Source organism: Lampris incognitus, chromosome 16 (assembly GCF_029633865.1).
Source record: "Lampris incognitus isolate fLamInc1 chromosome 16, fLamInc1.hap2, whole genome shotgun sequence".
NCBI classification, from domain to species: Eukaryota; Metazoa; Chordata; class Actinopteri; order Lampriformes; family Lampridae; genus Lampris; species Lampris incognitus.
In genome coordinates this window covers 4295880-4314962 of record NC_079226.1, presented here as the reverse complement: position 1 = coordinate 4314962, position 19083 = coordinate 4295880, and the positions used below count along the sequence as shown (strand labels likewise).

At 48.6% G+C, this 19083-nt stretch overlaps 1 protein-coding gene across 1 annotated transcript in view; it reads right to left on the bottom strand.

Annotated features, from left to right (window-relative positions):
- Positions 1-528: 528 nt before the first annotated feature.
- Positions 529-19083, bottom strand: part of LOC130126676 (neuronal PAS domain-containing protein 3) — a 508822-nt gene continuing 490267 nt past the window's right edge. Inside the window, exons 10-12 of the mRNA XM_056296287.1 lie at positions 10156-10303; positions 5068-5183; positions 529-2114 (exon numbers count right to left, since the gene is read on the bottom strand). Coding sequence (XP_056152262.1) covers positions 529-2114; positions 5068-5183; positions 10156-10303 — 1850 coding nt within the window. The remainder of the gene's footprint in view (positions 2115-5067; positions 5184-10155; positions 10304-19083) is intronic.

Genomic DNA, 19083 nt, shown 5'->3' with positions numbered 1-19083 from the left:
CACTCGGCTAGCATCTTCATTAAGGTGCCACACAACCGAGTCAAATTAAAAAGCGTCTCCCTCGGGCTCCAGTGGAGTCCTTTGGCATTAGAATTCTCTCATAGGCAAAAAGAAAAAGGAAAAAAGAAGGAATTCTTTACAATAAAGAATTAACAGTTTTTTCTGTTGTTTCAGAGAAAATTGTCGCTGATTGCAAGAAAAGGGAGCGAAGAAAGGGAGGGAAAGATTGAGAGAGAAGGAGAAGGGGAAGGGGGGGGAAAGAGAGAATTAAGAGAGATGGTTGAGGTCTATTACACAAGCTCAGTCAGATTCAAAGTGCTAGAATACATTTGTCTTCCTTTCCTTCCCCTTCTCCTGTCTTGGAAACACAGTTTTGCGCCGTGTCGGTAAAAGAACGTGACTAGTCTTTTTTTGTTTTCTTTTTGTTGTTTGTTTGTTTTTTTTGTTTTTTACTAGTAAGTAGTCTTTTTCAGTGACACAGTTGTTGATGGTTGGGGAACACAGTAATGCGGTCTCGAGCGTTTAACGTTAGTCCTCCTTCCTCTCCAGAGTTGTCTGTGTGGCGTGAATGCCGTTGCTGTACACTGGGAACGGTAGCGTGGAGAAGAGTCCCTCTGCCGTGGTGAACACATTGGCCGCTGTGGGCATCTGGCCACCGAGGGCCCCATTCCCGCCTGTTGCTGCCCCTGGTGAGCCCACAAATGGACCAGCAGCAGCGGCGGCAGACATGTTGAGCCGGTGGACGTGGTGGTAGAGCATCTCCATTGGTGTCTTGGGGTCCAAGCTGAAGCTGGAGCTGTCCACAAAGTTCATGGCAGCGTTGGGGAGCAGGTTCCCCTGCGCCATGGCCAGGGTGACGTCGGCTGGGGCGTAGCGGATTGTCCCAGTGGTGTAAACCCGTGGCGCCGTTGTGGTTGAAGCCAGAGTCCCTGTGACCCGGTGGACAAGCGGGAGAACTACGTTACCGGCCTGCAGCCGCTGCAGCGCCTCCAGGTCACCAGAGTACAGTAGGGATGAGGAGGAAGATGAGGAAGAGGAGGAGGAAGAGGTGGTGGGTGTGCCCTGCTGTTTGTCCCGCGGTGACGCTGAGAGCGGAGGGGAGAGGGGGTCAGAAGAAGAGGCGCTAGAGGGAGGAGCTAAGCTTGGAGCGCTGGAGGTGGAGGAAGGGGCAGAGTTTCCATTGTAAGGAGGCTTTCTTGCTCCTCCGGTGCCTCCCTCAGTACCGGGTGGAGTGAGGACAGAGTCTGGGATGGCCACCTGAAGGGAGCCTCCCTGTGGGGAGGAGAAGGCCTCGTGAGCTCCAGGGGCAGCCGGTTTAGAGGTCATGCTGTAGGGGGATTCATTTCTGGAGATCTCCCGGTTGGGTGGGTAGTTCCAGATGCTGCTGTCATTGTCAAAGTTGATCGGTTCTGACATTTCTGTCTTGATCTTCAGGACAGAGGCCACCGCACTGTTCGATGATGTCGTGGTGTGGAGGAGGTGAGTAGAGGAGGTGGTAGGCTGCGAGGCATCCATAAGTGGTGTGGCATCTCCCATGGCAACGGGGCTGGGTGTAGTCGAGGAAAGGCGGAGCCTCCTGCTGCGGCTCCCGTCCCATTTCTGCTTTTTCCTCCTCTTCCTCCTTTTCTGGAGTTTCCCGCCGGTTGTGGCAATGACATTGGCATTGGCGAGGTCATTGGCACTGTCGCAGTCTTTCACACTCCCATCCTCCTCATCCTCTTCCTCGTCCTCTTCCTCGGATGAGGAAGACTGGGAGTTGTGAAGCTCGACTTCCTCCCCCTCACCATAATGCTCCACTTTGATATGAAGCCCACCCAGACTCCCCAACCCGCCGATGACCCCAAGTCCCCCCAGCTCTCCTAATCTCCCTACCCTCCCCCCTCCTCCTCTCTCCTCCTGCTCCTCCCCCTCGCCGTCAGAAGGTTCTAGACTGTCGTCGCTGTCTTGGCTCTCGGGGTTGCTGGAGCTTTCACCCTCTTCCTGGCGCCTCATTTCCTGTTCGGAAGAAGACTGTGATTGGCTGGGCTGTTGCTGACCCTTGCTATCCGTCTCCGGGTCCTCGCTGTGTTCTGATTGGCGGCCTGGCTTCCCTTCAGACTTTGAGTTCTCATTGTCTGTTGAGTGAGAAGAAGGTTAGAGGCAGAAACGGGCAGGGACAAAATCTGTCTTTTGTACAGCTTATTACTGACTTTACGCCTGCTCAACAACCCAGGTAAGAAAATCACACGAAGTTGAATCAGTTCATGTGGACACAACGTGTATTGAGAGAAACGCGTCATCTTCATCTGAGTGATGAAACGTTGGTTGAACATTGGTGAAATTGAAGTTTCTCTGAAGTGACCTCTTCAGTCTCACCTTTATAAACAATACAGTGGCAGAACGACCCAAAACAATCGGTTTCATATGCAAATTGAGGTGAGCGTTAACTAGCGTGTTAGTGGCCATGTGTACTATTCACCTCTGCTAACAGTACACATGGTGATGAAGCGAGTGATGAACCGTTTCTCAATAAACTTTGTGTCCAGACAAACTGATTCAACTTTCTGTGCGCTTTATTGATTTATACCATTATTTTTGCTCATTATTATTGTTATATTATCATCATTATTATTATTACTATTATTATTATTGTTGTTGTTATATTATTATTACTATTATCAATTCAACTGTTTTCTGGAGGTCGGTGTTTTTTTAAGACCTGTGAAATGGCATTTAGATCATCAAATCACAATCTGATGTATATCTGAACGAGGGGCGGGAGACTGATCTGACTGACAGCCAATCACAGCCAGCCATTTTCAGAAGAATTTCGACGTTGATATGCTGTTGGCTGGTTTCAGTTTGGTAGAAGATCCCTCGTCTTCTCTCAGTCTCCCTCCGTCCATTCATCCATGTGACGTTTTAGTCAGTGCAGGACGACATTAATATAAAATCACCGAGTTTGTTAGGAAGAGACGACCATCGCTCATATAAAGAAACTTTTAGTAAATTTCTAGACCGTAGTATGAAATAGATGTACGTTAAAGATAAAATTGGAACAAATGAGGAAAATAAATTTGTTTTTGCATGGGACATTTCAGAAATGGTAAGAATGCTTAGATCTGAAAAATTAGACCATGAATTTAACTTTTTTTCTTTGAACGTTTGACTCATTTCACATAGAAATAAAATGTTACAAAATAAGATGTCTGAAATGTAAAAAGTTTTTTCAGACATAACTGCTGCAATGAAGGCATGAACTACCATGAAATACCCTTCTGTCTGAGAGTAAGGAACAGTCACATTGTTTATGGTTTGAAATACCATGTCATGAATACCAGGTAATCCCCCCCAGATGTAAATTCTAGTATTTTGGATCAAACTCGTTGACTGGTGTCGCACAGACGTGTTGCCCCATTAACACACCAGCGTCATTATAAACTGAGCCAACATGGCGGACGGCAGTCTGTCCAGCTGGCGTGGTTTCATGCTCCCTGCGGGGGAAAATATATCTGTGCAAACTCACTTTTACCCTGTCACAAACAAAACTGCCCCCGCTGACTTCGCTGGCTCGACACAACTCTTGTGCAGTGTGATGAGAGTTTTGGAGACGTCAGGTAAAGGTCTACCTACAGAGATGAGGATATAAAATAATCACCTCTCTCTTGTAAAACACTGGTTGTGTGACGGTAAAGCATAGTTCACATCTTTAATCTGAGTTGCTGTAAACCTCTGACTCAGAAAGGTGTTCTCATTAAATATTCCTGGTCTGGATGACAGAAGCGTGTCTGCCATGACATAATGAACCATTTAGTTTCATTAACTCGTGTCTTCTTCCAAAACGGATTCTGGAATTGTGCCGGCGGCAACATGTTGGCAGTCCGCTCTACTCGTGGGTTTGGATCCGGAATCAGAACAGTGGTCTGGTTTGGACCCGGCCGCCGTGTCCTGCCGGGCTCTCACAGCGTTTGGCATCACTTTGACATTCTGTCCCAACACCAAAAAACCAGAACAGCTGCTGCTGAATCCTGTCCAGCCCGCTGGACTCGTTGCACGAGGGGACACTTCTCTTCTACACTTTCACTTGTTGTCTAAAGTACTTGTTGTACGTTGGTCTTGATGTCGTAAAAACTGAAATTATATATTTTGATACTGTTCCAGATGAAGTGGACAGAGTGACTCTAGAAACATTAAGATGTGTGTTGACATGTTCTTCTGGTGAGACCTTTCCTCTTCATGTCTCCTCATACTTCCATATCTTATTTCCAAAACCCCAACAACTTAAAGGAACGTGGCCACCTCTGGCAAAATGACTGCACTACATCAGACTACAGTCCCCACTTCCTGTCCTGGGGTCGTGTGCCCGTCATGCTTGTGCTCTGCAGTAGTTGTCCTGCTTGACCCAGACAGGATCCATGTCTGCTAGAATAACACCTTTTCTTTTTTTTTGTGATTTTCTCCCCAATTGTATCTGGCCAGTTACCCCACTCTTCCGAGCCATCCCAGTTCCACCCCCTCTGGTGATCCGGGGAGGGCTGCAGACTACCACATACCTCCTCCCATACATGTGGAGTCACCACTTGCTTCTTTTCACCTGACAGTGAGGAGTTTCACCAGGGGGACGTAGCGCGTGGGAGGATCACGCTATTCCCCCAGCCGACCAGAGGAGGCGCTAGTGCAGCGAGCAGGACACATAACCACACCCGGCTTCCCACCCACAGACACAGCCAACTGTGTCTGTAGGAATGCCCGATCAAGCCGGAGGTAACACGGGGATTCGAACCGGCGATCCCTGTGTTGGTAGGCAACGGAATAGACCGCTATGCTACCCGGACACCCAAGTAACACCTTGTCTTATTCACGCATTGTTTCCTGTTGTTGAGCTTACTCATTTCATTGGTAATTGGATGCATTTCTCTCACCCAAACATGTACAGCGTACCAGCATTTTATTTGAGCTTTTCCCCTCTCACTATTTCTTGCTCTTCATTGCTGTCCTTCTTTTTTTACCAAGAACCTTTGACCAGAGCAACGTAAACCCAGTTCTCTTTCTAATCCCTGTCTCTTCCTCCTCCCCCTCCTCCCTTACCAGAGTTCTCCTTGGACTCGGACTCGGAGTCGGAGGTTTCTGACGACTCAGATGCCTTCTCTGGCAGATTGGGCAGCTGGACGATGTCCAGGGGTGTGTCTTTATACTCTGGGTTACTATGGAGACAGACAGACAGTCAGATTGAGAAACACTGATGCCCAAGCGGAAAGACAGACAATCAAATTATCACTTTCATCAGATTATTGACCACATGTAAATACAGTCAGACATTCAGACAAAGGCAGATAGACAGAAAAACAGGCAGGTCGTCAGTCAGGTAGAGAAACGTAGACAGTCGGACACGAGAGAGATAGACAGATGTTCAGATAGAGACCAGATAGAGGCAGACAGATATTCAGATAGACAGACATGTTCAGGTAGAGACAGACAGATGTTCATCTAGAGGCAGACAGATGTTCAGGTAGAGGCAGACACGTTCAGGTAGAGACAGACAGATGTTCAGATAGAGGCAGACAGATGTTCAGGTAGGGGCAGACATGTTCAGGTAGAGGCAGAGAGATGTTCAGGTAGAGGCAGACAGATGTTCAGGTAGGGGCATCCATGTTCAGGTAGAGGCAGACATGTTCAGGTAGAGAAAGACAGATGTTCAGGTAGGGGCAGACATGTTCAGCGAGAGGCAGACATGTTCAGGTAGAGGCAGACAGATGTTCAGGTAGAGGCAGACAGATGTTCAGGTAGAGGCAAACATGTTCAGCTAGAGGCAGACAGATGTTCAGGTAGAGGCAGACACGTTCAGATAGAGGCAGACAGATGTTCAGGTAGAGGCAGACAGATGTTCAGGTAGGGGCAGACATGTTCAGCGAGAGGCAGACATGTTCAGGTAGAGGCAGACAGATGTTCAGGTAGGGGCAGACATGTTCAGCTAGAGGCAGACATGTTCAGGTAGAGGCAGACAGATGTTCAGGTAGAGGCAGACACGTTCAGCTAGAGGCAGACAGATGTTCAGGTAGAGGCAGACACGTTCAGATAGAGGCAGACAGATGTTCAGGTAGAGGCAGACAGATGTTCAGGTAGGGGCAGACAGATGTTCAGGTAGGGGCAGACATGTTCAGCTAGAGGCAGACAGATGTTCAGGTAGAGGCAGACAGATGTTCAGGTAGGGGCAGACAGATGTTCAGGTAGGGGCAGACATGTTCAGCTAGAGGCAGACAGATGTTCAGGTAGAGGCAGACACGTTCAGCTAGAGGCAGACAGATGTTCAGGTAGAGGCAGACACGTTCAGATAGAGGCAGACAGATGTTCAGGTAGAGGCAGACAGATGTTCAGGTAGGGGCAGACATGTTCAGGTAGGGGCAGACATGTTCAGCGAGAGGCAGACATGTTCAGGTAGGGGCAGACAGATGTTCAGGTAGGGGCAGACATGTTCAGCTAGAGGCAGACAGATGTTCAGATAGACAGATGTTCAGACCGGTATGTTTCAGAGTCACGTGACTGTTTTTTGACGTCACTTGGTTTGTGGTTTACTGCAGACATACAGCTGGTCGGCATCATCCTGCAGAGTGTTTGTCGCCTCAGAGTTTGTTTTTCTCTTCTTCTTCCATCGTGCCAGGTTTGAAACACCTCTTGGAACAAAATACACCGTGCCTCGTGTACACTGCCTGGTATCGCTTTCGGCCATGCCAGGAAATCTTGGCTGAATAGCCACTTTTAATTGAATTTGCACTTACAGTAGCAGCTAGCTAGCTAGCAACAGTGGAGCCGCTGCTCAAAGCATCCCGACCACAAACAACACGAGTGTTGTTGGTTCCGCTTTCCGAGCTGCATAACACTAGTGCGAGAAGCATTCAGCAAATTATTTAAAAAAATAGATGTTACAATTATTTTGAGATTTTAAATTGCAGTGTTAAAAAATGTTCAGAAAATGCTACTTGCTATGTCTTAGCATTTTAAGATTTTTGAAAGATTGATTCAAGACATTTTAATACCAATTAAGGCAAGGCCTTATTTTTAGATGAATGAAGACAAGCCTCTTGTTTCTGGAAACACTGGAATAAATGTCTGTATAGGTTTTAATCACCACGGACTTGTGAACTGCTGTTTTGGCCATATTTCTGTGGTATTGTCCTGTGTTGTATTTTTGTTGTTGTTTCTTTTTTTATATGGACCTATGTGTCTGAATAAAGTAAGATTTGATTGAATGCTTTTAAAGAATTTTAGGATCTGCAGGAAGCAGGAAATCGCATACGTTAATTTAACGTCATGCAGCTCAGGATAGCGGAACCAACAACACTCATGTTGTTTGTGGTCGGGATGCTTCGAGCAGCGGCTCCACTGTCGCTAGCTAGCTAGCTGCTACTGTAAGTGCAAATTCAATTAAAAGCGGCTATTCAGCCAAGATTTCCTGGCGTGGCTGAAACCGGTACCAGGCAGTGTACACGAGACACCGTGTATTTTGTTCAAGAGGTGTTTCAAACCTGGCACGGTGGAAGAAGAAGAGAAAAATAAACAGGTGGAGGCAGAACTGACAGAAGCCTGCAGATCCATGCCATAGCTGTGAAAAGGGGTAACCGGGTCAAATGGCAAAGGACAGACTGTCAGTTCTGTGCAAGCATGTTGTCCTATGATGCGTCGCTAAAACACAGAATACTTGATGAATGCAGTAGAATAGCTATGCTACAGTTCTCAGCCTTTTTGCTGATGATTCATGATTTACTGTTGTCCATGTCTTCCACTCTAGAAAATGTTCTACTTTATTTTTCAACATCTGATAAGCGGTTAAGATAAGGGATGGATGGATGGATGGAGTAGATCATGTAACTTTTCTACTGGACCAGAAAAGGCATGTATGATAAACATTTGGGCAAAATTGTCCCAAAACCTCTAGTCCGCGGTGGTGTAGCGGTCTAAGCATCGGCTTTGTGTCGATGCAGTTGCCCACTGGGGACCGGGGGTTCGCGCCCCGGTCTCGTCAGATCCGACTATGGCCGGACTCCATGAAGCAGCAATCATTGGCAACGCTGTCTTCGGGAGGGGGGCGGAGTCGGGTTGTGTTTGTCACCTGAATGTGTCTCTGTTTGTGTGGGGAAAAAGCAGTGGTTCGGCCTGGAGTCGCCTTGTCACGGAAGTGGCGAGGCGACTCCTTCGAGACTGCCGGCCGGAGAGATGCAGTTGGCGAACGCATGCAGTATGAGGGTGGGGGTTGGAACTAAAATAGGGATCGATTGGCCACTAAATTGGGAGAAATCAGAAATAATTTAAAAAAGAAATTGTCCCAAAACTGAAGTTATTGGTGTTTTATTTTTTTGTAGCTTTTTCTCCCTTTTTCGCCGCAACTGTACTTGGCCAGTTACCCCTCTCTTCCGAGCCGCCCCGGTACCTGCTCCACCCCCTCTGCTGATCCGGGGAGGGCTGCAGACTACCACACGCCTCCTCCCATACATGTGGAGTCACCAGCTGCTTCTTTTCACCCGACAGTGAGGAGTTTCACCAGGGGGGACGTAGCACGTGGGAGGATCACGCTATTCCCCCCAGTTCTCCCCCCCTCCGAACAAGCGCCCCGACCGACCACAGGAGGCACTAGTGTAGTGACCAGGACACATACCCACACCCGGGATATTTTTTTTCCTTCAATTTTGGTTATTATAAAATTGGTCTTAAATGTCATTCCGAGTGGTATGAAAAAAAGTCATAAATCTGACGTGCCTTAAGCCGTAGGAGGCCTGCTTCAGCGTACAGTGCAGTTCTGTTGTAAAGTGTCACAAATTAGCCCATAAGAAAGTCTAATGAGGGTCTGATGGTGGGGAATAAAGACGGCCATAGCCTGAAGTTACTGGGGTCGGATGGGGACATGGCATTAAATGAGGTACTTTATCGATCCCCGTGGGGAAATTCCTCTCTGCATGTAACCCATCCTAGCTGTGTAGCTAGGAGCGGTGGACAGCCACCGTGCAGCACCCGGGGACCAACTCCAGTTTGTCTTCTTACCACGTCTCGGTCAGGGGCACAGACAGGAGTACCAACCCTAACATGCATGTCCCTTTGATGGTGGGGGAAACCGGAGCACCCGGAGAAAACCCACCGCAGACACGGGGAGAACATGCAAACTCCACACAGAGGACGACCTAGGATGACCTCCAAGGTTCGACGACCCTGGGGTTCGAACCCAGGACCTTCTTGCTGTGAGGTGCCGGGCTAACCACTGGGCCACCGTGCCACTTGGACTAAGCCAATCACTGATAGCCGATATATTCGTCCAACTGCCCGAGCCTACTGGGCTCGCAACGATATCCCCAACTTAAATCTGACATCCTGTCATATCTACTGGTCTGGTGTCTTCACTGGTATGGGAGTAGAGCGTGGAGGAAGCATGTATTAGACTATGTATCACCACCTACGGACCCCACGGGACTCCAGAGAACAGCCAGGATACGAGGGACGTGTGAAGTAGCGACCAGATGTGATTGGTTTGTAATTAGAGTATAATTTGGTGTAACAGTGTCTATGTATATTTTGGGTCTTAACGGCAAAATACGTGGTTTATAATTACAACATAATTTAGATGTATAGTGTCTAATTAGGGTATAACTGTTTACTGTCTAATAAGAACATATTTCTAGCTTTTGTGTAATTTGATACAAAGTACGGCTTGTTACGTCTTATCTGTGTACCTAAAGTGCGACCACAATAATCATAGGGGACTTTACTTACATGTCTATTATGTTTCAGATGCAGACGAGGTTCATCCCATAGGACTGTTTGGTAATGTCATTATAACAGTATAACACCAAAACTGGTTTTCAAATAATACCCCCCACTTATTTTACACCTCATTTTGTGAGACATTTCAGATTGTCAGTAATTTAGACAGCAACATTATGTTCTGACATGACAATATGCAAATTTCATCCTGCAACAATACCACTGAGTCCATTTGCCCATTCAAAGCTAATGTCCAAGTTCGACCCAATAAAACCAAAACAGCCAAAAATATCTGACTGGTTGTACAGACGTGGGTGTGTTGTCATACATGTGTTTTTTTACCTCATTATTTTTGGGCTGTGTGTGTGTGTGTGTGTGTGTGTGTGTGGGTGGGTGGGTGTGTTTTTAGCGTCTGTGTTGACCTCTGACCTGAGGACATAGTTGACCCAGATGATGTTTTTGTCACTGGAGTTCTTGGCGTTGATGGCGATGGTGGCGCTGGACTGGATCCAGATGTAGCCACCATTCTTCTGGATCCAGCGGTAGTACTTAGTCACACACTGACCTTTGTTCATCACTGGACGGGCAAGAGAGCGAGAGAGAGAAAGAGAGAGAGGGGATCAAATTGATGTTGGCTTCTATGTCAAGCAATGTGAAGACATGAACAACAAAACCCATGCATCCATCCATCATCCAACCCGCTTATCCTGCTCTCAGCGCCGCGGGGATGCTGCAGCCTATCCCAGCAGTCACTGGGCGACAGGCGGGGAGACACCCTGGACAGGCCGCCAGGCCATCACAGGGCCGACACAGACACACACACACACACACTCACATTGATACCTAGGGACAACGTAATATGGCCGAGTCACCTGACCTCCATGTCTGGACTGTGGGAGGAAACCGGAGCCGCCGGAGGAAACCCGCACAGACACGGGGAGAACATGCAAAGTCCACACAGGGGACGACCCCCAAGGTTGAACTACCCCAGGGCTCGAACCCAGAACCTTCTTGCTGTGAGGTGACTGCGCTAACTACCGTGTCAACCTGACAAAATACATCAAAAACAATAATAAAACACATACACAACCCCCCCCCCCAAAAACAAAACAAAACAAACACGAAACCATCCAGACCCACGGCACCCCGTGCCTAGCGGGGGTCCCTTTCCTGCTCCCCCCCAGGATCAGCATCACACCGTCACACCAGTCTTTGTGTTTGTGTCATACTCAGATTTTCCCACTGTTTCACAACTCTTCTGCATCACGGAGATGAGGGAACAGTTGCACCCTGACATTTGGTTGCGGTTATGTTCCAGGCATTAGTCATGTCCTAAGTGAAAGTGGGCTAAGTATATAGCTAGCTAGCGATGGCATGCCACATCTGTAACGTTATTTGTCGTCATCACCAGTAGTGAGCGTTGTTACGGGTCTTAGATGGCACGTTACTGCCATCTGTTGGAATTTAGGAGGCGCTGCTTTGCCGGCTGTGTACCGCTGGGGGCGCTGTGCCCGGAAGTCGTCGTGTTCCGAGCCAGATACAAAGAGTATGTCAGCACGGTGTTAAAATTGAAACGGCTAAAACCTTTCCCGCTGAACAAAAATGGTATTTGGTATTGTTTCCCCAGAAGTTTGTTAAAAATTATCTGGTCAGTAACCCATCTAATTAACGACCAGGGATACTGGCTATCTTATGAAAACTTCTGCTCGAAATATGACATAGTCTGCACACGTGTCACTTAGAATTAGTCCAGAACACAGACATAGCCGGGTGTGTGTTAGAATGTTAGTCCAGCACCTAGACACAGCCGGGCGTGTCACTTAGAATGTTAGTCCAGAACATAGACACAGCCGGACCTGTCACTTAGAATTAGTCCAGAACATAGACACAGCCGGGTGTGTGTTAGAATGTTAGTCCAGCACCTAGACACAACCGGGCGTGTCACTTAGAATGTTAGTCCAGAACATAGACACAGCCGGACTTGTCACTTAAAATTAGTCCAGAACATAGACACAGCCGGGTGTGTGTTAGAATGTTAGTCCAGAGCATAGACACAGCCGGGCGTGTCACTTAGAATGTTAGTCCAGAACATAGACACAGCCGGGTGGGATAGCGCTACCTGTGCTTAATTTTAATGGCCATGATTTTCGAGCTGAGGAAAACTCAACCAAACTGATACGTAACCACCTAAACAACACACTGTTCCCAATACGATCAAACAGAAACTCGACTGTCCAACTGTCTTCTAGGTCAGACATTAAGAAATGGAGAACCATATCACTTATCCTGTGAGCCCCGAGACACAACAAGTCCACGTCACCATTAAGAATAACAGTTGTCCTCCAGTGAGCTGTGAAGAAGGACATGTGGTACTGATCATAGAAACTCTGCAGCTTCTGTGATACAGAATGGAAGCAACTGACCAGCTGGTTTTCCACTGCATGTACTCCGAGACACGGTGGGAGGATTTGCAGGACTGGCTGTAACCAAAACCCAACTTGCTCCTCTCACCAGAGAAAATACTGTGTGTGGTATCAACATGAAGGACATGAAGAGGGACTTGGTTTTGAACAACCTGATACCCCAGGCGACATGTTTCATCCACACATCCAAATGGAGGAAACTGAAACCCCTTTGCTCTGTTTCCAACAGGAACCTTGAGGACGATCACCTCAGTGCTCCGAGACGAGTGAAATAAAAACATGTCTCCTCACAGCTTATGGAGACCTGAACATATCTGGGGACCCACCCCTACAGCAACTACGACAACTACGTATTATCTTTAATTTGTTTTATCTATTAATTTCTTCTATTCTCCATCATGTGTGTTATATATTTTGTTTTACACAAGTTAAGTTCTCTTCCTCACCTAAGGTGCCTTGTGTGTTGAGGTGTTTACTGTCATGGTTTGTGTGTCCTTATGTTTTGTAAATGAATCGCTTTCAGTAAAAAGAGTTCGTCAGCACCACGACTCGTCTGTCATAACACGGACACCAGCGTGGCCTACTAAACGTTCCTCTTGTACAGTGACGAGCCTGGAGAACGAGCCTGGAGAACGAGCTTGGAGAACGAGTCTGGAGAACGAGCCTGGAGCACGAGCTTGGAGAACGAGCTTGGAGAACGAGTCTGGAGAACGAGCCTGGAGCACGAGCCTGGAGAACGAGCCTGGAGAACGAGCTTGGAGAACGAGCCTGGAGCACGAGTCTGGAGAACGAGCCTGGAGCACGAGCATGGAGAACGAGCCTCGAGCACGAGCTTGGAGCACGAGCCTGGAGAACGAGTCTGGAGCACGAGCCTGGAGAACGAGTCTGGAGCACGAGCCTGGAGAACGTTCAACAAGTTCATTAACTGGAACAACACAACAACTTGTAGAACTGCCACCTCCGCTAACCTACCCAACTCCCGCCTCTTGTTGTACACCTCACATTTAAAACAGCCCCCCCAGCGGCAAATGAAAGGGCGGATAAATGTCAGTTTCTCGAGTTAACAGGTGATTAACTTCCCATGAAGCAGTGCGGGCCAAACTACACAAGCTGTTGTTTTCTCATTTTGTTCTTTATTAAAAATGTCATTTCATGATATCTGTAAAACAATACAGTGAACAATAATCAATAGAATTGGTGTCAAGATAACCACTCTCCACTAACCCAAGCACCCCCCTCCAGTAACCCAAGCACCCCCCTTCCAGTAACCCAAGCACCCCCCCCCACTAACCCAAGCACCCCCCCTCCAGTAACCCAAGCACCCACCCTCCAGTAACCCAAGCACCCCCCCACCCTCCCCCCCAAAACATTACAGGTGACAGGAATGAGCTGGTAACTCGTTAACCACACAGGAAAAATAAGTTTAAAGGGATCAACACCCGAAGTGAAACACACACACACACACACACACACACACACACACACACACACACACACACACACACACACACACACACACAAAGACTTTGCTCCCGATCATGGGTGGAAAAAACAAACAAACAGGGAAGTGAAGGTTGAGGGGTCTTGGTGGATAATGTCGATTTTAGTCATCTTCTTCATCATCACCCTCTCCATCTTCCTTATCTATGTCCTCCAGGCCTTCTTCACCATCATCATCCTCACGTTCACCCTCGTCATCATCCGTGTCAGGAACGAAGAGGTACAGCAGAGGGTTTGGCCAGATGTCCTCCTGAATGGCTTCTCCCAGCTCATCAGCCCCAGCATCAGCGTGGTCAGTGGACCAGGTGAAGAAGCTCTCCGGTTCTTCACGCTGCCTCTTCTTCCTCGCTTTGGTTTGCGTCTGGCTGGAGCGCTTGGTCAGAGCCATTCCTGACTTCCATTTGATCTCTGTTGACTCTGAAGATGGGGCTCCGAAACTCTTTGGAAAGTACTTTGTTTTCGAAGTACGGGTTGTGTTCAAAATACAAATCTATTGTGTAGCCTGGCTTGATGTCTTCAAACTCCGTCACCTCCACTCGGCTCAGGTAATGAAGGGCCTCCTCGTCTTCCTCTCCCAGTAGGGCAGATACTTGTGGATGGTTGGCGAACGTGGTGACCCAGAAGCCTGGGATTTTGACGACCAGTTCTGACCTCTTCTGAAAGACCGGCTGACGAGGTTTACTGTACCTCTGTTCTACTTGTAAGATCTCCTCGCTGGCCTGCTCATCCGACCTATCAAGTTCCCGTTGGACTTCCTCGGTAACTTCCTTTTGCGCTTTCTCGGAGGCTTCGTCCGCTCCGCGGCGGTTCGCGTTCAGCTCCTTTTTCCTCACGTTGGCCGCCGGGGCCGACACGTCCCCTGCTGGTGGGCTGGTGGGTCAGAGAGTACGGGGGGGGGGGATCCTCTGGTGTCGGGGTCCCGTGTTTCTCCTCGGACGGCTCGAGTTCCCACGGAAGGTCCGGCGAGCAAAGCCGACTGCGGTTACTGCTCCCCGCGCTACCGAACTCACGCCCATCTACCCGGCGGACCGACTGCTGACGTACTTCCTGTAGCAGTAGCAGGCAGGCGGTTACCTTAGTACGGTGGCCGTTACATGTCAAACATGTATTGGATTTTATTTAAAATCTTTATTTAACGACAAAGAACAAACATACTGTAACGTGCATGGATAAGAAGACACGCTGGCCACTGGCTGACGGGTCTGACCCTTTAGTCTAGCGGTTAGCGATGCCTCCTGCGGTGCGGGCGATACGGGTTCGCGTCCCGGCCGCGGCAGTTCCTATGGTTGCGTTGTCCCCCGAATTCGCTACAATACAATAAGAATACAACAAACGTACATAAACTGGACACTGAACACAAATGTTAAGTTACATATTGTAACGTGCATGGATAAGGAGACACGTTGGCCGCTGACTGACGGGTCTGAACCTCTAGTAGAGCGGTTAGCGACGTCTCCCGCGGTGCGGGCGATACGGGTTCGCGTCCCGGCCGCGGCAGTTCCTGTGGCTGCCCCCCCCCCCCGAATTCGCTACAATATAAACAGTTGGAACTCTCTTTTGTTTTGACAGAAATGAATGGTGTTAATGTAGTTCTGCACGTCTATCAACAGAACCATTTGTATGACTGCCACCTCAGCTAATCTTACCGAACTCCCGCCTACCTCACCGGCAGACCGACTGCTGACGTACTTCCTGTAGCAGTAGTGGGCGGTTACCTCAGTACGGTGGCTGTTACATGTCCAACATAATGTTCTACACCTCTCACGTCAGCCATGAGTGAGTGACCACAATTTGCAACACAGAACCCACAGCGGCAGTTGCGTGGGGAAAAAGAAAGAAACGAGTGTGTGTGTGTGTGTGTGTGTGTGTGTGTGTTTGGCGGATGACAGACACACAGAGAGAAGAGAAGAGAGAGAGAGAGAGAGAGAGAGAGAGAGAGGAGAAGAAGAGAGAGAGAGACTGAGAGAGAGGAAGATGAGAGAGAGGAGACGAGGGAGAAGGAGATGGTTGGGAAGGATCGACGGAGGAGACAGAGAGAGAGAGAGGAGAGAAGAGGAAGAGAGAGAGAGAGAGGAGAGAGAGTGAAGAGAAGAGAGAGAGAGAGTAGAGAGAAGGAGAGAGAGAACAGGAGAGGAGAGAGAAGAGAGAGAGACGAAGAGAGAGAGAGAGGTGAGAGAGAGACGAGAGAGACGAGAGAGAGAGAAGAGAGAGAGAGAAGAGAAGAGGAGAGAGGGAGGAAGAGAGAGAGAGAGAGGAGAAGTGGACGAGAGAGAGAGGAGAGAGAGAGAGAGAGCATAGATTTCCTGTGACAGCTGGCTGAGAGCTGGTCAGCTGCTGCCATCATTAATCAGACCAACACACACTGGAAGTGGGACAGCAGTGAGTGTGTGTGTGTGTGTGTGTGTGTGTGTGTGTGTGTGTGTGTGTGTGTGTGTGTGTGTGTGTGTGTGTGTGTGTGTGGTGTTTTATATTTCTTGGTGCACTGGCTCAAAAATGTGTGTTTAAGATGCTTGCGTTGGTTTGTGTGTAGTTCCTCTTGAGTGTGAGGTTACGTCTTGTATGCTGGCGTGGTGAACAGGCTGGGTCATCTCACATTAGCACGTAGGAAACCGACCAATCTGTAAACTTACAGTGTTTTAAATAAAGACACAGAATTTTACCAGCAGGCTATTTTAAAACAAACCAGATAGCAAAACTGCTGTGGCCCGGAACCTCCTCACACCGACCCTTCATCCGGCCCACATACTGCGTGGAATGATGGCACTTGGACGGTCCGCTCCTTTTTGCCAGATCTGGGCCAGAACCAAGCCATAGCAATGCTGCATGTGCCACATATTTGCCACAGGTGGCCATATTTGTTTTGTGATATTTGGACCATATTCACCATTTACCACACGGGCCACTTCAGGGTCACATCCAGACCACATGTTGCCCCAGAGCACCGCATCTTTGCCAGAAAAGGCCCACGTTTGATTTGGCATATTTGGGCCATATTTGCCGTTATCCATGTGGGCCACTTCAGACTCACATCCATTTTGTCAGGGCCAGAAGAAGGCCAATCAGCGCCGCATCACTGCCTGAAGTGGTCCACGTCCGGATGCTGTCCGGGAGTCATTAAAGTGGCGGGCTGGGTTCAGTGACTCCCGGGTTGTGGTGGGTTGAAGTTGTTCAGGGTTTTGAAGGCAGTACGAATGTGATGATAAAAAGAGGACTTTTCTACCGATTCTGGTTTTTTCCTTCTAAAATCAGCCCTTCTCACACATGTAGCAGTGATCGGTGCTAAGGGACCTTTTTGACCTTTGACCCATGCTGTAGGGCTCACAGGTTCAGAAAGCACTTTGATTATGAACGACACAGATCCTGTTGGTCCTAAAATATAGTGCAGACAAGACACTGGACCAACATGGCGGGTAAAAAGCTTCGGCCATTTTGAAAACATGGTCACATGGCTACTGAAGGTATTGTAGCGTCCACCGCTATTAAAACAAACACACACTTTGAAACTTACAACTGAGCCTTGCTTTATTCATGCCTGTTGTCGGCCACAGCCACGCCACACACACCGCCATTAAACCTGACTCACAGGTCGTCTCTCTCGCCATAGACCCGATCCACTAACCCTTGACCCGGCAACAGTGTACCACCCCCCCGGAACCACGAAACATCTCCCCCCAACTGTGTACAACTAACACTTATACCCCCCTGGTGAACCTGAACACGCTACGATAGTGTAACGAGCATGAATGACTAGACTCGCTAGCCCTTGGCTGACGGGTCGGACCCTTTAGTCGACTGGTTAACATGGCTGCCTGTGGTGCAGGAGACCCAGGCTCGCGTCCCGGCTGCAGCGGTTCTGGCTGTCCCCCGAATTTGCTAGAACATTTTGGACAGATTTTGGAGAGAAATGTCAATTTCTAAAAAAGGGGCGGCACGGTGGCCCAGTGGTTAGCACTGCTCTTCACAGCAAAAACCTCCTGGCTTTGAACCCCAGGCCAGCCCAGGTCCTCTCTGTGTGGAGTTTGCATGTTCTCCCCGTGTCTGCGTGGGTTTCCTCCCACCATCAAAAAGACGTGCATGTTAGGGTTACTACTCCTGTCTGTGCCCCTGAGCAAGGCAATGGAAAGGAGAAGTGGGAGTTGGTCCCGGGTGCTGCAGCTGCCCCCTGCTGCTACACAACAGGAAGGTTACATGCAGAGAACACATGTTATTATAACCTGTACAATGACAAAGTAAAGTGTCTCTGTCCTGTCATCGAAAGTCTACCTGTGGTACCGTGATCCCAAAATAATGTTAGCATGGACTCAGAGCGCCGGTCCCAGTCCTGCTGTCACCTACAACCCAACACGGAGGACCGGTATGCTCGTCTGTGTAGCCAAGACATGTATTTTATCACTGTGGACGACAGCTGACGTTCCTTCACTGCATCACCTTTTGAGAAATGACAATGACTTCCATCAAGGGCCGGACCAGTTCTGGTGTGTGTCCACACCGCCACGAGACGGGTTTTCTATCTGTCCGTGTAGACGTGGTTCTAATACTATGTCTGCATGGTGGAATGTGATGTCCCAATGTGTTGTACTTGAGAACCCTCAGAGCAGCTCAAAAGAAATGTGAATAAATGTTAGAATTGCATATGATTGTGTTATCCTCTTTCAGGTGCTGTGTTGTGTACATTGTGTAAACACAACATCAATGCACGCTATCCCCCTTGGGAGAGAGATCCTCCTCTGTTGCTCTCCCTGAGCGTTCTTCCCATTTTCCTCCCTGTTACAGGGTTTTTAGGGAGATGTTCCTCATCTGATGTGAGGATCTAAAGACAGGATTTGTGTTGCTGTAAAGTCCCTTGAGGCAAAATGGCAGTTTGTGATACTGGGCTACACAAAATAAAATGGACTCCACTTAACAGAATAATTGCAAAAATGAAGGTCGCATCGCCTCGTGATGTAGGCTGAGGCTGAACACAAGGTCCCCATGGAGAAGGTGGTTAGTGCTGAACACAAGGTCCCCATGGAGAAGGTGGTTTAGTGGCTGAACACAAGGTCCCCATGGAGAAGGTGGTTTAGTGCTGAACACAAGGTCCCCATGGTGAATGTGGATTAGTGCGAGATCGAAAAGGTCCTGGAGAAGGTGGTTTAGTGCTGAACACAAGGTCCCCATGGAGAAGGTGGTTTAGTGCTGAACACAAGGTCCCCATGGAGAAGGTGGTTTAGTGCTGAACACAAGGTCCCCATGGAGAAGGTGGTTTAGTGGCTGAACACAAGGTCCCCATGGAGAAGGTGGTTTAGTGCTGAACACAAGGTCCCCATGGAGAAGATGGTTTAGTGCTGAACACAAGGTCCCCGATGGAGAAGGTGGTTTAGTGCTGAACACAAGGTCCCCATGGAGAAGATGGGTTTAGTGCTGAACACAAGGTGCCCATGGAGAAGGTGGTTTA